This window comes from Phaethon aethereus (genome assembly GCF_964289735.1).
Source record: "Phaethon aethereus genome assembly, chromosome: 1".
Classification (NCBI taxonomy): domain Eukaryota; kingdom Metazoa; phylum Chordata; class Aves; order Phaethontiformes; family Phaethontidae; genus Phaethon; species Phaethon aethereus.
The window spans coordinates 16,413,526-16,435,528 of NC_138575.1; the positions used below are offsets into that span (position 1 = coordinate 16,413,526).

The window sequence follows — 22,003 nt, forward strand, 5'->3', positions numbered from 1 at the left end:
TTAGTCTAACCCATTTTCGCCTTTAGGTGTCCCATCTTCTCCAACGACAGTAACAGTTGCCCGTTCGGCACGGAAGGCTTTACCAATGTCCACGGAGGTGACATCCATGGCATTTCCCTTTGGAAGCTTGGTTTTCTAAAGGTACCAGGTGAACGTGACGTGTATATGTACGTTTTATAAAACCAAGCGGCATTTCTCCTCACTTACTTCTGTCTGGTTTTCCTTCAAATTCTATTTTGAAGTCTTCTATACTACAGAGACAAAAATTGTGGTTCTTGTTTACCCAGAGCACATTCTCCTTCCCTTCAGGCCTTTTTAACGACAAGTCCAAATGCACTGTTCTGGTCACCCCAGCGTGGCTGAAAGTCAAAACTAGGCTTGAAAACTAAAAACTCTTGTGATTTCAGACTGCTATTTCTTTCAGACTCCAGGGCTGGTTCCATTTTCCTCTATGCTTAAGATTTTTATACCTTCAGCACTTGCTATGCTAAATTAAAAGTTCTGTCACTTTTTGCCTTTTTTCTGAAAGATGTGCTCTAGTTCAGCTTCAAGCCTTAGAGTTCTAGCAGGAGTTGAGTGGCAGCAGTTGCACAACTGGCTTGTGCAGACTAGAGGATCAGAATAGACTATTTTTAAGGCCAAGTCCTCTGCGCATCTGTTTAAGAGACCTGGGCAATTCAGCCTGCCCACCTGGCAGCTCCGCACCCACAGCTCCTCCTGAGCTGAGTTCTGGGGACGGCGGTCTGTCTGCTTGCTGCGACACACACTCATCGATGATGAGCTACCTCGATGGTACATTAACAAATGCAGCAAGCAATGCAGAGTTACCAAAATCATTATTTAATAGTTCGCTATAAATGTATCCTCTCTTCTGCACTTTATATCAGCCCAATCCAAATCAATTAATCATGTTTGGATCTGAAAATGCTTGTGTCTGCCCTGAACGATCTTCATGTTTTACAGTAGATACGTTGGTCACTGTCTACAATACATTCATGGTAGTGAGCCAAAAAGAAGTTTAATAACTCAGTCTTCTAGGTATCTTACAAACCATAAGGAAAACTTTATACAAGTTATGTACAAACTGAAGAGAAAATATCACTTCCAACTATTGGACTATAAGTTACAAGAGTTCACATATTTATATATTCTCTAGTAACTGTACAGGTTGTCTACAAACTGTCAGAAAAATACAGATATATGTACAACTATGCAAATAGGGTTAAAGTTACCTGGTTCTTCAGCTGTGTGGGTAGGCTGTCAACAAGGTATGAAATAAGAAAATCCATGTGATTTTTGCCTCCATGTATGTACATAAATACATTTCTATATATACATAGACACATAAAGACTAACAAGCCCATTCCAAAACCTGGAATATAATCATATGTAGTAAATCTTTCTTAAGGTATATGAAAGTATCCTTCCATCTTCATGCTCATCACTGTGTCTGCATTCGTCTTCTGTAAGTGATGTTGTGTTGCTGGATGTTACAATATTTAGAAAATTAAAGCTAAAATTTTGTTTCTGTTGGAATCTATAGGAAATAAAAGGAAATAAATGTCACCTTCTGTAAGGAAGAGCCAGGGTAGGTGCCCTCTGGTGGGTGATGTGTAAGAATTTGTGCCTCTAAAGCATTTGTGTGGGAAGGCTGTGGTCTGACATTTTTTCCTTATGGGGTTGCCGTGTGCTGGATACTGCCCTTCTCTTCAAGTCCATGATGAAAGGCTGCATGTCTCCCTTTCTTACCCCTGTCTCTGGACTCCCCTTCTGCCCACGACATTTAGCTAAATGGGACTAATGCTGACATCTCTGCCACATGGACATGCTACCAGTGAGCTCCTCATGGGGCAACTGTGGTGGACCGGCGAGGAGACCAGTGGAGAGCCTGGTGAGATGGCCTTCACCCACCTTCCCTCTGCAGACTCTCAGTGCGCAAGGCAAAGCTTGTGAGCAGAGCCCCATGCCTCTTACTCCTGTAAGGCTTTGCCTTAAGTCAAATCCCATGAATAAGCTGTCTGGACGCACTCTGCCCTGGGCTGACACAAGAGCTCAGGGATGAAGACGCTTTTGTTGTCTGACCTAGCAGTTCCCGCGAGAGGCTTTTGGGGCTGTGTTTCCTATGGTTGGAGTGCCACTACCGGAGGCAGGAGCCTTACCATGCACTCCCGGCTGCGCAGTCCGTTGCTGGGGATGATGATGTAGTCATTGCTGTTACCCTTCTGCAATGAACACAAGAAGTTGTGGGTTAGGAAATGGATTGCTGCTTTTTTTCTTTTTTACCTTCTTCAATGCTTTTAAATCTCGAACATGCTTGGGAAGCTGACCTGGCAGGAAGGAGGCTTTGCCTTGTCAGCCCTTCATGCCCCCTGCCAGGTCTCCAAGCCAATGCAGAAGAGCTGGGCCAGTTCAGCGAAGTGGGAGTTTCCAGGTGAGTATTGTTCCGGGTTTGGTACAGATTTACCATATGCGGCATCCTTCCTTGCTCTTGATCTAAGAAACACTCCCAGATAGGCCAACACCAAATTTGTCTGTACTAATTTATCTGCACTACTTCGGGTGCCTTTTGAAGGTAGGCAGGCCTGGGAAGCCTCCATGCAAGCAGCACCAAGTCTGCCTTGCAAGAGCTGCTGCGGCACGTGCAGCAAGCCCCTGCCAGACCAGTGGTGACAGAGGACTGACCACGGACGGGCTGGTGCTTGGAGGGCCGGGATTTCAGCCCCTATCACACTCTTCCCAAGGAGGTGCCTTCAAGTCAAGTCCACGGCCAAGCCGGTCTCCAGTGGGAATTGTTCGCTCCTTTCGCTAGTGGTTTGCCAGGCACCTGGACCAGGGGCCACTCTCACTCTCTGAATTTATTGGAGACCAGCTGAGTTTTAATCATTAACTTTTTAAACATGGAGAGGGTGCAGGGTGCCTGGCTAGCTCTGCAGGGCGCTGCTGCGTGTCTGTGAGTAGTGTAAAGGCACTAACGCACCAAAAGATGAAACCTGCAGTGTTACCTCAGCGAGCTTCAATTTGGGGGAGCTGGCTATGTCCTTCTTCAGCAAAATGTGTAAAACTGCATCGTGAATGGTGAGGAAAAACATGGATGGCTTAATCTCCTCATCAAAAAATGCACATCTCTCCAGTTTGTCCAGGAAGCCCTCTGTGGGGGAACAAAACCAAAGCACAAAGTCACCTGCGGGCCTTGAAAATGAAGAAATAGTGTATCCTGAGCATGTCCACGGAGCGAGCACAGGAATTTCTGATATACTGCACTGTCCTATTTATTTTTTTACTTTTTATTTACGCAGATGGGTTCCTCTTTACTGATGTGGAGAGGGTGGGATATAAATGCCCATCAGTACTGCCCTCTTCAGTGGCAGGCAGAAGGGCCCCCTTTCTCATTTCTTGCCTAAGCCAGGCTGCCTGATAGTGGGTCTCGCAGCCCGGCGCTGTGCAGCACAGCAGCCGCCATAGGTAAAACAAGCCATCGTGCGTCGTCCCAGCCCGCTGGGGACAGCATGGGAGGCATGATACCTCCATTCGGCTGGATCTGTTCGCCATCCAAGACTGGAAGGTAAAACTGGGGTGAACCTCTGCAGCTGTGCTCAGTGGTGGATGGGGAAGGCAGTGGGACGAAGCATCCGTGGTGATGCTGACGGAAAGACAAGTACTCACCATGTGCCCCTGCAATGTAAATGTCGATGTCGATCCGGACAAATTCTTTCAAAGTCTGTTAAACCAGAAAAAGGCACCATTTAGATACTGCTATTTTTGGTGGTAACAGCCATTATGGTGATTAGCCACAGCAAACATATAAAACACTTTAAGATATTTAAGATCTATGATGGCAAGCAGAGGCAGCAAACGCTGCTGCACCGAGAGGCAGGATGGTCTCTGCACATGGCTGCAGACAGGGATGTCTGATCCTTTGGAAAAGGAGCAGTATTAAATACATTTAGCCCACAGTGAAAAAGACATTCTTTCATAAATTGTATGGCTTTATCGTACCTGCTTGCACAAAATGGAACAAAGACTCCAAAAGTCTTTATAACCGGGAATTTGAGCAGAACTACAGTTCCCACTGACATGGCATGTGTTTAGTTCCTATAGAAATAGATTTATACACCCTATGTCACTCTGGATAGTTAACTTTAGCTACTACTGTTTGAAAATGTTGTTCTTATTGCTTTGTTCCAGATCATCCTGGGAAGCGAGAACAGGAGCAGAAATGAAACTCCAATACTCCAACTCCCAGACCAGCGTTTAAAGCCATATTTCATATGCACGTTTTTGTAAACCTTCCCAAAATCTTACCAGGTGAAGAAAGGGTGCCACAGCCAACACTCTAATTCCAAGAAAATGTAGGTTAATTTAATCAATTTTCTAAACACTTTCTATGAAAAATGTATGTTAAAATTCACATAAACTCAAAGGTTGCCACTGATTTTTGAGTCCATGTGGGGATACCTTTAAGAAGCAGGCTAGAAACACACAATAGAATCACAGAATAGTTGGGGTTGGAAGGGACCTTTAAAGGTCATGTAGTACAACTGCCCTGCCATGGGCAGAGGCATCTTTCACTAGGTTGCTCAAAGCCCCATCCAACCTGACCCCGAACACTTCCAATGATAGGGCATCCACAACTTCTCTAGGCAACTTGTGCCAATGTCTCACCACAGTCATTGTAAAGAACTTCTTCCTTATATCTCATCTCAATCCACCCTCTTTCAGTTTAAAACCATTACCCCTTGTCCTATTGCAATAGGCCCTGCTAAAAAGTCTTATCTTTCTTATAAGCCCCCTTTAAGTACTGGAAGGCTGCAGTAAGGTCTCCCCGGAGCCTTCTCTCCTCCAGGCTGAACAACCCCAACTCTCTCAGCCTGTCCTCATAGGAGAGCTGTTCCATCCCTCTGAGCATTTTGGTGGCCTCCTCTGGACTGCTCTAACAGGTCCATGTCTTTCCTGTGCTGGGGGCTCCAGAGCTGGACGCAGGACTCCAGGTGGGGTCTCACCAGAGCAGAGCGGAGGGGCAGAATCCCCTCCCTCGCCCTGCTGGCCACGCTGCTTTGGATGCAGTCCGGGATATGGTTGGCCTTCTGGGCTGCGAGCACACATTGCCTGCTCCTGTGCAGTTTTTCATCCACCAGTACCCCCAAGTCCTTATCCTCAGGGCTGCTCTCAATCCCTTCATCCCCCAGCCTGTACTGATACTGGGAATTGCCCCGACCCAGGTGCACCCTGCGCTTGGCCTTGATGAACTTCGTCACAGAATCACAGAATCACTAAGGTTGGAAAGGACCTTCAAGATCAAGTCCAACCATTAATCCAGCGCCACCGTGTCCCCTAAACCATGTCCTGAAGCACTACATCCAGACGTTTTTTGAACACTTCCAGAGATGGTGACTCCGCCACCTCCCTGGGCAGCCTGTTCCAATGCTTGACCACCCTCTCGGTGTAGAAATTTTTCCTAACATCCACTCTAAACATCCCCTGGCGTAACTTGAGACCATTTCCTCTCGTCCTATCACTAGTTAGTTGGGAGAAGAGACCAACACCGCGTCGCCACAACCCCCTTTCAGGTAGTTGTAGAGAGCAATAAGGTCTCCCCTCAGCCTCCTCTTCTCCAGACTAAACAACCCCAGTTCCTTCAGCCGCTCCCCATAAGACTTGTTCTCCAGACCCCTCACCAGCTTCATTGCCCTTTTTTGGACACGCTCAAGCACCTCAACATCCTTCTTGTAGTGAGGGGCCCAAAACTGAACACAGGATTCAAGGTGCGGCCTCACCAGTGCCGAGTACAGGGGCACAATCACTTCCCTACTCCTGCTGGCCACACTATTTCTGATACAGGCCAGGACACTGTTGGCCTTCTTGGCCACCTGGGCACACTGCTGGCTCATGTTCAGCTGGCTATCAACCAGCACCCCCAGGTCCTTTTCTGCTGGCAGCTCTCCAGCCACTCCTCCCCAAGCCTGTCGCGTTGCATGGGGTTGTTGTGACCCAAGTGCAGGACCTGGCACTTGGCTTTGTTAAACCTCATACAGTTGACCTCTGCCCATCGATCCAGCCTGTCCAGATGCCTCTGCAGAGCCCTCCTACCCTCCAGCAGATCAACAGTCCTACCCAACTTGGTGTCATCTGCAAAGTTACTGAGGGAAGGTTCACACTGATCCACTCCTCAAGTCTGTCAAGATCCCTCTGGATGCCATCCCTTCCCTCAAGCATATCTCTCAAGCGTAACTACATTCATATGTTTTTCTTTCATATGATCACTGTTTGTCTTGTGAATTACAATTACCTTTTGGAGGACTCTCATGGCAGAAAAATCAAGGAAGGACACTGCTGAGAAATCCAGAATGATGCTGTGGATGTTGACCCGGGGCACAGTGATGCTAGGGGGGAGGTCAGCACCCCAGTTGATCTGAATGGGCAAGTCTGTCATGTTGGTGGGCTGGTCCAGCTCCTCTATCCTGTTGTTGTCTAGTTCTTCATCTGACTCGTGTGTATGGTTAGCCATGCAAATGAAGCCTTTCTGTGTTGACAGGGAAAAGTGTCATAATGCTTCTTTTTAAGACCCAGACAGAGTAGCAGTTCATCTTATGCAAGGGCAAGAGTGGTGGCAGTGCAAAGCTCATGTACCCATGAGATGGAGCAGGACCCACCTGCACTTTACACTAGAAAAAGTTCTGGCTCTCGCTTGTCTAGAGGAGTTTGGAAATACTGTCTTTCCTCTCATCAATCATTTAGTCATTATGATAATCACTTAATGATGGGTTTTTATTGTTGCCTGAAATCAATGGTCAGATACGCTTTGATTTAGTGATTTTGGAACAAGTCCATAAAAAGCATGCAGGATTTGGGCTGGGAGAAAACCAGCTTTATCCTACCATTAATGCAGCATGAACATCACCTCTGTGGGATCTGATCCTGCCATTTGATGCCAAACAAAGCTCCAGTGGACACATAAAAGCTCTGCCCATGGTAAAGCTGTAGGTCTTTCATTGTAAGAGCCATTTATTTTGAAATGTGTTTATGTTATGAAGTGGCAACTTGGGGAATAGCATATCTAATTAGGACAGGAGCCTGTGAGGCTCTGCCATGTCAAGCCAGGGAGCTGGTTGCTTAACCCCTCCCAGGTGGAGTTGCCTTACGTACAGGTGTCACTTGCAGCTCTCCTTTCTTCAGCATCTTTCTGATCTTCCTCAGAGCTTTATTGCGTTTCCTCAGGACTCTCAGTGGGTTGAAGCCAACCTGCAGAAACAGCACTTTGAATAATTAAAAAAAACCCCACAACCCAGTGACACCAGGGGAAGGACACAGCATCTCACGTGGCTTTTCTTTACAGTCATGATGAGCATAGTTTCGACTTGATATTGCCTACCACTTTTCATCAATTCAAACAAGGGCCCTTTTTCTTGGTTGGAAAGATGTCTACAGGTATGACTGCAAACAAGGCAGGCCCATCTGTGCTAGCTTTAGGACACTAGCATGGACAGCATTATAGCTATGATGATGCTGTACCACAGGCCAGTAACCCTAGCAGGCTGGTGCAGTTTAGAGAGCTCACAGATGGTGTATGCTGTGTGGGTCCTATACACATAATTTTGTTTTCTTAAAGAAGAAAAACAAAGTTGATCATGCTGGCTGCATGCCTCAAACCTCTTAGCTGGTTTTAGCAAAATTAGGTGGCAGGTAGGCTAATAAGGGTTACGAAAATATTAAATTTCTGCAAGTCTTCTGCCTCATCTGCCTAGTAGGTGGAGGACAGAGGTGTTAGAAATGCTTGTATTTGTAAAGAAGGGGAGTGATGTGAGCATCTGCACTCACAGAAGAAAACCCTTCAGGCTGTTCTGAGGTGAAAGCCAAGCACATGGAGACCCAAACGTGCCAGATGCCCTGGTTCCTCTGCCAGTTTCAGTCCCTCATGTGAAGAATGAACTTGAATGGATGATCATTACCAATGCTCAGAATAGCCACTGCTTATCAACTCCTCTCTAAAAGCAGCAGGAAGGAGAGGTTATGGGTGCAAGAGTTTGCCTTAGACTAGACTAGACTATCTCAGTTGGAAGGGACGTACAACAATCATCTAGTCCAACTGCCTGACCAATTCAGGGCTGACCAAAAGTTAAAGCACGTTATTAAGGGCATTGTCCAAATGCCTCTTAAACACTGGTGTGCTTGGGACATCGACCACTCCTCTAGGAAGCCTGTTCCAGTGTTTGACCACCCTATCAGTAAAGAAATGCTTCTTAATGTCCAGTCTAAACCTCCCCTGATGCAGCTTCGAACCATTTCCATGTGTCCTTTCACTGGATACCAGGGAGAAGAGATCAACACCTCCCTCTCTGCTTCCCCTCCTCAGGCAGCTGTAGAGAGCAATGAGGTTGTCCCTCAGCCTCCATTTCTCCAAACTAGACAAGCCCAAAACCCTTAGCTGTTCCTCATAGCACACTCCTTCCAGCCCTGTCACCAGCTTTGTTGCCCTCCTCTGGATGCATCCAAGGACCTTCACATCCTCCTTAAATGGTGGGGCCCAGAACTGCACACAGTGCTCAAGGTGAGGCCGCACCAACGCTGAGTACAGTGGGATAATCACCTCTTTTGACCGGCTGGTTATGGTGTACTTAATGTACCCCAGGGTGCGGTTGCCCTCTTGGCTGCCAGGGCACAGGGCTGGCTCCTACTGAGCCTGCTGCCAACCCACCCCCCCAGATCCCTTTCTGCAGGGCTGCTCTCCAGCCACGCCTCTCCCAATTTATACTGGTGCCCCAGCATTACTCCATCCTAGGTGTGGGATCCAGCATTTAGGCTTATTAAATTTCACAACATTAATCATTGTCCAATGCTCCAATCTATCTAGATTCCTCTGCCAGGCCTCTTGTCCCTCAGGAGAGTCAACAGCAACTCCCAGGTTGTTATCATCAGCAAACTTGCTAATGGTGGATTCAACTCCTGTATCCAGATCATTGACAAATATGTTGAACAGAAGTGGCCTAGAAATGAACCCTGAGGAACACCGCTGGTGACCAGTCACCAGCCAGATATAGCCCCATTCACCACAATCCTTTGAGCTCTGCCCTTCAGCCAGTTCTTCACCCAGAGCACCATGAATGTGCTCATCCCACAGGTGGACAATTTGTCCAGAAGGATTCTGTGAGGGACAGTATCAAAAGCCTTACTAGAATCCAGAAAAACTACATCCACCAGTATTTACCCACAAAGTGGGTGACCTTATCATAGAAGGATATCAAACTAGTTAAATGGCACTTTCCCTTTGTGAACCCATGTTGACTGTGCCTGATGATTGCATTATTCTTTAAGTGCCTTTCAGTAGTACCCAGTATAAATGTCTCCACAATTTTTCCAGGAACTGAGGTTAGATTAACAGGTCTGTAGTTCCCTGGGTCTTCCCTCACGCCCTTTTTGTAAATTGGAATAACATTGGCTAGCTTCCAGTCAGCAGGACCTCCCCAGACTCCCAAGATCTTTGGTAGATGATCAAGAGGGGTCCTGCCATAACATCCTCTACCTCCTTCAGTACTCTGGGATGAATCTCATCAGGCCCCACAAATGTGTGACCATTCAACTGATACAGCTGGTCCCTTACAATTTGGTTCACAAATGGAAAGTCACTGTTCCCACACTTGAGGTCCTCTCTGACCCTGACCAAGATCTATCAGTATTATTGAAGACTGAGGCAAAAAACACATTGAATGACTCCACTTTTTATTCGTCCCTGTTAGTCAGATGACCACTTTCAACAAGTATCTCTCCAATGTTTACTTTAGACCTCCTATTGCTATTAGCATACTTTAAAAAGCCCGTGTTATCTGAAACAACACTGGCCAGTTTCAACTCTAATTCACAGAATCACAGAATCACAGAATGTAGGGGTTGGAAGGGACCTCTGAAGATCATCTGGTCCAACCCCCCTGCCAAGGCAGGATCACCCAGGGCAGGCTGCACAGGAACGCGTCCAGTTGCGTTTTGAAGGTCTCCAGAGAAGGAGACATCACAACCTCTCTGGGCAGCCTGTTCCAGTGCTCCGTCATGCTCACAGTAAAGAAGTTCTCCCTCATGTTGAGGTGGAACTTCCTGTGCTGCAGTTTGTGCCCATTGCCCCTCATCCTATCACTGGACATTACTGAAAAGAGACTGGCTCCATCCTCCTGACAGCCACCCTTCAGATATTTATAGACCTTGATAAGGTCCCCTCTGAGCCTTCTCTTCTCCAGACTAAACAGCTCCAGGTCTCTCAGCCTTTCCTCATACGAGAGATGTTCCAGTCCCTTAATCATCCTCGTAGCCCTTTGTTGGACTGTCTCCAAAAGTTGCCTGTCTAATTGAGCTTTGGCCTTTTGTGTCTTCTCCCTGCATATATGAACCACAGCTCTGTCGTCTTCCTGTGAAGCCTGACCTTGCTTCCAGAGATCATACAATTTCTTTTTCCTCTTGAGCTCCATGAGGAATTCCCTGTTCAGCCAAACTGGTCTTCTGCCCCGCTTACTTGACTTACAACACAGTGGAATTGCCTGCTCCTGTGCTTCTAAAAGGCGATTCTTAAAGACTGACCAGCGCTCGTGGACTCCTAAGCCCTTAAAAGCAGGTTCCCAGAGCACTCTGCTAAACAGCTCCCTGAAGAGCTTAACATTTTCTCTCCTGAAGTCCAAAGTAGCAACTCTGCTGTCCTTTTTTCTTATTATGCTGAAAATTTTAAACTCAACAGTTTCATGATCACTGTGGCCAAGACAACCACCTACCATCACATCCCCCACGAGTCCTTGTCTATTCACAAATAGTCTAGGAGGGCATCTTTCCTAGTTGTCTCACTGAATACCTGTGACAAGAAGTTATCACCTCCTACAATCTTCAAGAATTTCCAAGACCTGCTCGTCACAGCAGTGTGATATTCGCAGCTGATGTCTGGGAAGTTGAAATATCCCATAAGGACAAGGACTACTGATCCTGAAATTTCCCCTAATTGCCTGTAGAATAACTCATCAGTGCTTACATCCTGGCTGGGAGATTGGTAGTAGGCACCTACTACAACATCTCCTTTGTTTTGCAAGTTCGGTTCAGGCTAGCGATGGCGAGCCTCCCTGGCACAGTGAGGGCTCAGGGGTCCTGGCTCTCTGTGCTGGTTACAGAAAGACTGGCTGCCTTCACCCAGGTTGTCACGGAAGACATGAAGACCTCTTTGATAGTGTGATTTCATTCAGCTTCTTATGACTGTTGAGGTTAAGTTCTTTCGGGCAAGATGAGTAAACAAGCATTTATTTGGTGTAAATAGTGTAAATGCTAATAAAATAAAATAATGTGCCTTTATGTTCTCTATGCACAACTTTCTTCTAAAGGGCTTAAAATATGTATATACATTGTTATGGTATAAGTTCATCACCACGAGTCAGGCTGTTCTCTTTCTCGGAGATGTGCATGTACATATGGCATTACAGTAGTGGGACCAGTATTTGAATAATTAATGAAAAATTAATCTTTGAACTGTGGACTGAATGCATATGTAGTAATTATTGGGAAATTGTATTCACCTTAATGTGTCATGCAATTCATATTTTCAGAATGACAGCCCCAGACACTTACAGCAGTGATGAGTTTCTCTCTGAAGAATTCAATATTAGCAAAGAAGATAGGAGATGAGCACCTGAAAATCTTCACTCCCTCTGGCTCATAGATCTGTACAATGAAGGAAAAGTGTCAGTAACGATGTCTGCTATAGAAACACAAATGCAGCAGATAATAAAAGAAACGCGACAGTTCTTACATCAGTGTAATCCTTCCTGTTCCTGTAGATGTTACTTCTCCCAACATTAGCCAAAACAGTGCAGCTTGGACTGTTAACAAACACACACAGTTATTTGCGCCCCACACTGAAACCTGGTGGAAGGGAAGGATCAGAGGAAGCAACCTGAGCCCCAGTTCTTCAGACCTGGAGGTCTGAAGACCCACAAGACCCACATCCAAGGGTTTACATGTAAATGATTTTTCCACACACGATCGGTGGACAGACCGAGGTATGGGGCTGTTGGCCTTCTCTGCATGGGGGAAATTAATTTATAACAGGGGGCCCTGAGGTATCTTTTCATTGCATCCAACAAGTACTCACATCTGGGAGCGGATCACCACGGTCAGCAGCTGGAACGCCACGGCAGTTGCTAGCCCAATATCCAGGCCAAGAAAAACAGCAGCTAGGAAAGTCACCACCCATATAACCTGTAACGAGCAGGTGGATGGCAGCGGTTACGAGTGTGTCAAGGACCTGGGTCGTGAGCCCAGGGTGGGAGCAGTGACATCTGGACTGTTTTTTCGGATCTCGTCCAGGCTGTCCACCCACCTTTGGTGAGGGGTTTCATGTTTCCTAGGGTTTTTTTTTTTCTTGTAAAATAGGGACAGACTCACCAGGCAGTGTTTCTAGGGATGACAATTTCTATACAATAAATGCTTAGAATAATAGAGGTGTCGATCTTCTGTAGGTGGTTCACTAAAAGCTCAAACAAGATCCAGCAGAAAGTCAAGGCTACAAGTAAATCAGGGTCCTGGTAAAGCCGAGAGTTGTAAGTGTGCTTTGGGTATCAAAACAGGCAAATGTAGGTGCTGTGAATTTAGTCGACTGATAAGCACTAGATAATACTGAGTATTTTTAGCCACAGATTTCAAAGCATTTTCATGTGGTAAAAAACTGTTTGATTGCTGGGAAAACTGAGGCCTGGAACCATTTGGGAACACAAGGAATTGGCTGATGAGGGAGCCAAGAGCCTAAATGCTCTGAGTGTCGGAGGTAGGCAGTCCTGCCCTCCAGCCACGAGCTTTACCGCTTGGAGTAAACCCTTCAAGCCATGGTCTTTACTTGTTTTTTGCTGTGTAACCGCCACCTAACGTGATGCATGAGTATGAGAAAGCATCCCTGAATGTGTAGCCAATGCACTGCGTATTTAGACATTTTCTGTAACCGCTTTCTATATTTGACGCTGTATAATGAACTGTATTTTAATACATTTTAATGAAATGGGTGAAAGTGAAGTTAGAAGAGAGAATCAACTCAAAAGGCGGGACAAAATGGAAAACACAAGCAAGGGGTGTAAAAGTAAAAAAGGCACGCCACTATTGTACTTTTCATTTAGTGAAGTAAGGCAGGTATAAAACCAAAGATAACCTGGAAGCAAATTTGCATGATAGGTGCCTTTCCCAGAGTGCTTCATTCCTGAACGCTTGTGGGACTCAACTTACACAGTCATACTTGTCCTTTCTCCATAGGATGCCTACTTCTTTGAACTGCATGAGCATTCCTTTCAAGTTGCCAAGAGCCAAAGATGCAAGGACTGACTGTTAAACAGACCAAAATACATGTTGAATTTTAAAGCAAGCGAAGCAAATGTTGAACATTAAGACTTAGAAGATTATACAGATAGGGCCAAAGTGCAGCTGAAAGGCCGGGCAGCTCCTCACATTATGTCACCGCTGCGCGTCGGGCTGCCCTGTCCATCCCACTGGAACCTCCCTAGCTGTGGTGCCGCACAGGTATCTGACTTGAGGCTGCAAATCCCACATTTTTGTGGCACCTAAAAGCTGGTGCTGTGATGTTTGGTATTTGGGCACTTGCGTTCCCTCTGAGGGACCAGATGTAGTGGTCCTCTCTGTCATGATCTGGAAAGAACCAAGCTTTGCAAAACCCTGTTTGGCTCCCACTGAAGTCTTTGAACACTCCCAGTGACTCCCAGAGCAGCCCTGTCTTTGTCAAGCAGGAGGAAACGCTAGGTGAAACCAGTGAATACCTTCTGTAATGGTGCCAGGAGAAACCCAATGGCCAAGATCACAATCAAGACGATGACAGCTGAGATAATACCAGCAATCTGCATGAGAGAGCAATTCCACCATGAGTAAGTGCCCAAAGGCATTATGGTCATCCAAGAAAAAAAAAGAGCTTTCTTGCATTAAATGCCATCATGATCTGTTGATGTCTATACCTGTGTTTTGCCTCCTGTGCTCTCCTGCACACCTGATCTTGACAGAGCGGTGCTGGAGGCAAATCCTTTGAATGATCCACCAACTATATTACCCAGCCCAAAAGCAATTAGCTCCTGAAATAAAAACAAAAGAGATTGTCTTAAAAGCTAGTTCATGGCAGTTATTCACAAGGCAAAGCATTCCTAAAATGACTTATTTCCTGTTGAAAAATGCTCTGTGTTGATTTGTGTGTTATCCATCTACCTGGTTGCTGTCTAGTGGGTAGTCATGTTTGATGGAATACACTTTAGCCACGGAGAAGGCTACTGCAAACCCAACGATTGCAATAGAAATGCTGTCGCCAATGCACTTTTGGAGGACACCTACATCAGGTGCAACAGGCGCTTGAAATCTGAAAGACAGAAAAATTTACTTGTTAAGGATATGATATGCCTAAGGAGACAAGTTGTCAAATAAGCAAGCAAGGCAGTGTCCAGCTTGTACTGAGCACTTTGGAGAGATGTGACACAGAATTGTGGGTCTGAACCCTCTAAAACTTTGTGGAACCCTTGATTGGAACAGGGACTCTGTTTATCTGCACTCAGCTCGGTTTGTGTCTTAGCAGGTTCTCGTCTCCTTGGCCAGGACCAGCCACAGCTTATTTTGTCTGAGGTGCATGCACAGTTCTGCGTCCTAATTACAGATGGATGTAAGACCTGAAACGGCGCTGGGGCCCTTGCACAGGAAGTTTGCACATGGAAGGATTTCACTTAACTGTGACCAAAAAAAAATCCCTGCATGATTCATTGATGCACTTTAGACAGCTAAACAAATACTTACTAAGTCAGGTAATACTGACTAGTCTCTCAGGCTATCTGCTAGATGCTTTAGCTTTACCATTTCCTGCTCCTTTGATCAGGGGCTTTTGCAGATCCTAGGGAGAATTCCTCTCTGGGCTTTTTTTTTTCCCCCTCCATGACCTGAAATCTGAAGAACGGAGAGTCTTGAGCAGAAATAGCTGTTCTTCTGCAAACTTCATCCACTAACACCCCCGGGGCTACAAGAGGCAATAGAGAGTGCCCTGCTGAGTAAATGGCTGCAGTCTGCTGTTCTAGTAAATGTCTTTCTCCCTCTTTTTAACTTAATGCATGCCTATTAATCCTTTATGCCAAAATTCTGGCATAGCTGGATGTATGCTATATATAGGTATGTATTCTATATGTGGATATATACTCTCTATGTGGATATACTCATGGAGGAGCAGACATTGATGCCTCCAGAGCATCATGGTGCCTGGGATGATGCTGGTGGCTGGTTGCAGGGGACCAGGCAGGAGAACGGCGCAGTGTCCTGGTGGCTTCCCAGGACGGCTAGCGGCTGCTGAACCATGCGTGTTCTTCGAGGGAAATGGAGGAGTTCAGGAGTGAATAGCTCAGTAAAAGGGACAAACATCAACCTCCTGCTCAACAGATGTCTTGGCAAATGAAGCATGCAATTATTTCATGTCACAATGTATTCTTTGTTGTGTAGGAGATGTGCTCTAATGAGTAACTTTTACCTATTGAAAGTGTGTGCTCATATTGTTGGGAGCAAAATGTTTGTTTACCTACCAAAAGAAGATGAAGGAGATTATTCTAAGCAAAAAGCAGAGCTGAACTGATTTAGCACTGACAAACTAGAAAGAACATTTTGCTCCACTGGTAATTTTTAAGCAAATCACTTACCCTTCCTCTAGTTTTCCAACGACAGCTACATTAAATTTTTCTTCGAAGTTAACAAAATAGGAAATCAGTGCTGCTAAGACTGTCTGAAAGATAATAAACCGCACCTCCATTAGGCACATTCAAGTAAGAGTATGACAAAACTATTAAAAACCATTTCTCTCCCTCTCCCACAAGCCCTCCAGTCTCATCATGTAGCGGCAGAATTATGCTCCAAGTCTGCACACCCTTTTGCTGTTCAGATGTCATTCCTGAAACACCTTACGGGTATGGGTTTACGTTCATAAATCGTGCGGAGAATATATCAGAATATGTCATTAACAACAGAGAACATCCCACCTAATAAAGCAGGTGTTTTCTAAAAAGGTTCTGTAATAACTCTGGGGGAAAACAAGCATCACTTGCGTCTACAGCAGCATCTTCCAGGACTTTAGGAGCTCGTTGCCTGTGTGAGGCTTCCCCCACCCCGCTGCAGCTCGGGGAGCAAAACCCTCTGCTGCTGGTGGGCAAAACAGTTTTGTGCTCGGCCATGGGTGGCCAAGGCTTCGGTGGCTGTTTGCAGGTGTGGTGCAGAGGGGCCCCAGCTGTGGGACTGTGGCTGGCTGGCGTCAGAGGCAGGCAGCTGATTTCATCCAAGGGGAAAAAAATAAAGTTTTAAAACGTTTTACTCACTACAGGTGTATTAGGTTAAGAAGAGCTAAGTAGAGCTAAAAACCTCGCAATAGGTCATGAACACTGTCAATTTTTCCTTACAGGTAAAACGACAACCCATTGTTTAACACAGAACAGGAGAAGCAATAGTTAAAAGGCTGCTTCCCGTGTCACTGTAGCGATGGAGCAATTGCAAAATCAGAGAGAAGTGACTGTTACCACAAGGAGTTCGATTGGGATGGGAGTTGGTAACTTTGCTTTGTATCGATCGTTCATTTCTTTCACCACGAACACGACAAGCAAGACAACAAGGGATGTGACAAGGTCAGCGATGTTTGTTTCTGTGATCTGGCTGAAAACGCTCTCCAGAGTCTGCAAAAAGAGGAGGAAACGTGTGGGGCTTTAGAAATACTAACGTCCTGGCACAGTAGCACTGTCCTTTTCTAGAAGGGCCTGTACCTGTATTGCTCTGAGGGTTATGGTGGTTGGGATTTATTCCCTGTGGCATGATGTGGGTTGCAAGCCCCGATGACTGTGCACGTGCATCGTCCAAACAACAAAAGCATCCGTGAAAGACCCTTTCCACTGGCTCTTGACCCTCTCCTCCTGGCCTCCCACTGAGCGACACGCACGTGTGCGATAGGAAACGTGAGCGCTGGGAATTACTGAGCAGGTGCCTCTCTCCGCTGCTTCTTCCTGTCCTTCCCCTTTCCTCCTTTTTCATGCAACAGCCCTCACAGAGTCATATCCAAATTAATTATATAGAATATCAGTCCAGTAAAAATGAATAATCTGATGCTTGAGGCAAAGTTAAACACTTAATTAAAATATGCCAATGCACAATAGAAAGTATCTAATTATCTCAACGGGGTGTAACTTGGTGTTTGGTAATAAATTTAAAGATTGGTCATATACTAATAACACATCTCATATTTTTCTCTTGTGTTTCCTCCTGCTTGGCTGTTTTTATGACAAGTTCTGTTATTACAGCCTTGAGACATAGGGTCAGATATACATCACAGGGTTCAATAGCATTATGAAATAATAAACACTTAGCACTTACATAGATGATGCCAAATGGTTTATTAAATCCAGGGACAGGTAGTTGAAGCATGAATTTCAGCTGAGATACCACAACATGGATAGCTGCAGCAGTCGTGAAACCGCTGATTAATGATTGTGATAGATAAATAACGATGAATCCAAACTGGAGAATTCCCAGAAGCAACTGAAATGCAAAATGACCATACGTCAGTGTGATTCATTCATACTTTTAAGCAATCTCTGCAACAAAGAGAACCATATTTAATGGGAACAAAGATTTTCTACTAATCCCATACATCCAGGGATTAAGGAAAATACTGTCACCAGACTTGCAACAGAAGTTGAGACTTAGCAACAGGGGGAATAAGACGAGTAAGAGTAATTGCTAGAGCAGTTAAAACCTATTCTTTTTATTTTATAGCTAAAATAAAACTCCTTAGTCTTAGAGTTTTCAGTACCCGTATTTTTACATGGTATCGGTGTTTTATAAAGCACAAACATATTAATATGTTAGGAAGGAACTGTAGGAATTTGGTATTAGGAGAGAAGGAGAAATTGTTGTGTTTGGTTTTTTTAAAGACAAACCCAAATACTTTACTATTATGAGATAGAGCTTTTATTCCCCTTGCTGTGTCTGCATCATTCACATTACTCTCACAACTACTTTTTTCCTACCCAGCAGATTGTTTTTCGCTGTAGGTGGGGTGCACCTGTATGGGCTGTGGGCTCAGTTCTGGGCAAAACCAGGGATTCCACAGCATGAATCAGTGGCTGGTCCCTGCTGGAGGGGGGCGGATGTCTCCTCATCAGCGAGCCAAGGTCAGTTGCATGGGAAGGGGAAGAGAATTACTTTGGAGACTACACCAGCAGAAAACAACGGGGAAGGCCAGTCCGCCACCCATCTATTCATATATGTGCACATAGAGGTGTGCGGGCACACACACACATGTTTACCAACCTGAAAAACCCCAGAAAGAAAGGTAACAGATGCAGCCACCATCACCCTCTCCTCATTTATTGCTGAGGTATTCGTGGAAGTGCCGTTTCCAGCACTGTCGTCGGGGACCAGCCTGACGACGGCTGCTCCCACCATCAGGCTCAGGACGGGGAAGGGACCTGAGCAGCACAAGGCGTTCATTAGAGACCCGAAAGGGCAGCGTGTACTTCTTCAGTGAGGCGGTTGGTCGGTGTGCTGGAACTTACCCACTGAGATATGTCTAGATGTGCCAAAGATAAAATAGACCAGAACAGGGAAAAATGCTGCGTAGAGTCCATAACCGGGGGGAACGTTCACAAGCAAAGCGAAGGCGAGACCTGCAAGGACAGAGGCCCGGGCAGGGTGATGGGCGTGTTGCACGCTGAAGCCAGCAGTCCCTCAGCACCCGGCATGGCGTCAGAGCACACGCCTCCCGGAGGTACCTTGCAGGACAGCCACGAGCCCCGTGTTGATGCCAGAGATGATGTCGCTCAGGACCCACTCCCTGAAGCGGTATGCTGGCAGCCACGAGACGATGGGAAACAAACCCAAGGCAGTTTTTTTGACCCTTTGTGGGGAGCAGCTGTAAAGAAACAAGAGGACAGAGCTGTGTCAATGAACAGCTTGGCTGAGTCGCAGCCTGTCTTCACGGGGGGAAACGAAGGGGGAAGGATTCAGGTTCAGGCTGCCAAAGGTCAAAATCTCACCCAGACATAGCCCTGATCAACCTGCTCTGCCAGCTGTGCTTCAAGAAGGACTTGATGGTCTCCACATGTCCCTTCCGACTGAAATTTTTGTAGAATCATAGAATCATAGAATGGTTTGGGTTGGAATAGACCTTCAAAGGTCATCTAGTCCAAACCCTGCAATGAGCAGAGACATCTTAAACTAGATGAGGTTGCTTAGAACCCCATCCAACCTGACCTTGAAGTTTTCCAGGGATGGGGCATCTACCACCTCTCTGGCCAACCTGGGCCAGTGTTTCATGACCCTCATGGTGAAAAATTTCCTCCCTAGATCTAGTCAAAATCTACCCTCTTTTAGTCTAAAACCATTACCCCTTGTCCTGTTGCAACAGGCCCTGCTAAAAAGTCTGTCCCCGTCTTTCTTATAAGCCCCCTTTAAGTATTGAAAGGATACAGTAAGCTGTCCCTGGAATCTGTGCTGCCAAGTGCCCAGGAAAAGAGAAGCTGCCTGGGAAAAAACTGTAGGAAGAGTTTTAAGGGTAGTAGCAGCTAAAATTCTTTAGAAAAATCTGGAATTGCATTTGCTTATTGAGTTCTTGTTTGCTTTGTTGGAATCTGAGATGGAAGTTGTCAGGATGGAGTTCATGCTGTCTGAGAGTGGCAGTTCAGTCTGTTTCTTAGATCCATATTTTTTAAAAAGTTAAAAATCTCCTTACCGAAAATACAGTTTCAGGTGATCCCAAAAGGTTTTATGGTATCTGTGCAATTTCTCATGCTCTTCATTGAACAAATTCTCCGAGTACACAGGTCTGGCTACAACATAGTGGTTGCCCACAGGTTCAACCATTTCTCCTGAGACGTCAGGCAAGGATGGCGACTCGTGTGTGCTTCTCCCTGGCCTTAGTCACTTAAAAACCTGAAATGAAGAAAGGGGTTAGCTCCTTATGTACTGTAAGGCGGGTAGCAGTAGCATAGATGGGTGAACTCCAAACTGAGCGTTACCACCTTTGAAGATCAAAAGAGAGACGGCTGAGACACGCACTTCACTTTGCCAAGGTGATCTCCTGCCCTGCTCCTCCTCCCACTGCAGGGCAATGTTTCGCTGGAGCATGAAGTATTTCTTTCTAAAGATGCAGCCAACAAGCGGACAAGATGGATTTGGAGTTAATTTATCTCTGAGTCAGCCATCTACAACCAAAAACTGCCTCCCCCGAGGGAGACTCATTCCTTAATGAATAAACAAGCAGATCCCAAGCAGTTTCTCTTTGTGGCACCACCAGGAGGGTTGGGAGCTTGCTGGAACCCACCAACACATGAGGGGAAAGGCAGAGCCAAGGCAGTGCTCAGCCACCCTCTCTTAGACTCAGAGACAGGGCTGAACCTTTTGGCTTGGGTCTGTGTAACGGGGAGGTTAAGCACAGTGGTAAAAAAGCATGGTCTTGCTGCTTGTAAGATTTATTTCCACAGGCTGTCTGGAAACATTGTCATGCTCACAAACAGTCGTTGCAATGTCTGACCTCAATACTTTTTTCTCCCATGTCCCAACCCATATTCACGTGTTTGTGATGAATAGAAACTGTCCTCGGTCACTCCAGAAATGACCCCTGAAGCCCACATTACACACGAGAAGGTGGGTATTTTGCAGCAATTAATTGGTGCTGTCACTGTGCTGCCCACTGTGCTGTTATGTTTCTCTCAATGCCTCACATTCTTCCCACATTAAATTCACCTAAACAAATGTCCTATCTAAAAGCATTTCTCTCTGCTGTAGCCACTATTAAATATTTAATACAGTCCTAGACAGGGACTTGTTCTTGCTAGTCAACGTTGGACTAGATGACCACTGTAGGTCCCTTCCAGCTGAACTATTCTACTCTACTCTACTCCACTCTACTTCACTCTACTCCGCTCTGCTCTGCTCTGCTCTGCTCTGCTCTATTCTATTCTATTCTATTCTATTCTATTCTATTCTATTCTATTTTGACTCAGAGGTGAAGATGTACTGTAGAATGCAAAAAGTCTTTTGCGACACTGATAATAGTGTTTGTCTTCATTTTTTCTCCCCTAGTGTTGTCAGACGCTCCTTAGTGACTTGGTGCTTGCTGGTGGTCTCGTGAGAGATGCCCAGCCAACACTAGCTCCTTGCCCGGGTCCTTGCCTGACTCACGCTGAAATAGGCTACAGGCATTTCTAATTCAGGCTTGTGTGTATACAATATTTGGAGATATCACAGGACTGATTTTCAAGTGGCACAAAGCAGTCTGCATAGTTATGAGCAGATGGAAAGCTTTTTATCTATGACAATTCTGGCATTAAAGTGTGAATCCCATCCTGAAACTTTGCTACAGCTCAGGGCCTATTATTAACCTATTTCAGGTTATTTCATTTTAGTTTCCTCCTAGTTCATTCTGGGGAGGTTCGTGGATGTGTGGAAGTCCAAATAATGTCAGATGAACCTCTTAGGTATGCTGGGTTTGTTGATATACTATTTTTCCCTAAAGGACTCACTATTTAGGCAATGAGTTAAACATTTTTATTATTTGTTTTAACATTAAAAAATTAGATCTATAATATAAGAAAACTTACTCTAACAGACAAATACTCAAAATCTAAGCTCATTCAACACCCTGACCCAAAGTCAGCTAAAATCATACTCCAATCCTGTAATTGGACACTATGATCCCTCTGTTGGGATCAGAGCTCCAAATCCGAAGCTGATGAAATTTCAATGAAAAAATTTGGTTAATTTAGTTCTTTCTCTGAAAATCTTGGTGTACTTAGATTTGCAGGATGAAGTTTAATCTATCAGAGATTTTAGAATTGCTCTGTTTCCTAATCTGCCTATCAGTCTTCTAGACTTCATGTCGCAGAGAGGAATACTGCTGAAAGCCCTGTTTAGTAGTTTTTTTCATTGCTTTGTAGGGCACAAGATGTACTATTTGTACCCTTTGAAATGTTCATAAGCCATAAAAATAAAA

At 45.5% G+C, this 22,003-nt stretch overlaps 1 protein-coding gene across 1 annotated transcript; it reads right to left on the bottom strand.

Moving 5' to 3' along the window:
- SLC26A3 (solute carrier family 26 member 3) lies at positions 1-19,872 on the bottom strand (the record flags this gene model as incomplete). Its single annotated transcript, XM_082014117.1, has 20 exons — positions 1-135; positions 2,160-2,222; positions 3,003-3,148; positions 3,664-3,718; positions 6,287-6,520; positions 7,144-7,239; positions 11,587-11,679; positions 11,768-11,837; positions 12,110-12,216; positions 13,231-13,326; positions 13,776-13,853; positions 13,968-14,081; positions 14,212-14,359; positions 15,672-15,754; positions 16,539-16,691; positions 17,383-17,547; positions 18,322-18,479; positions 18,567-18,677; positions 18,783-18,922; positions 19,742-19,872. The coding sequence occupies 20 exons, from the start codon at positions 19,870-19,872 to the stop codon at positions 1-3; spliced, it is 2,376 nt and encodes a 791-aa protein (XP_081870243.1).
- Between the last annotated feature and the right edge of the window lie 2,131 nt (positions 19,873-22,003).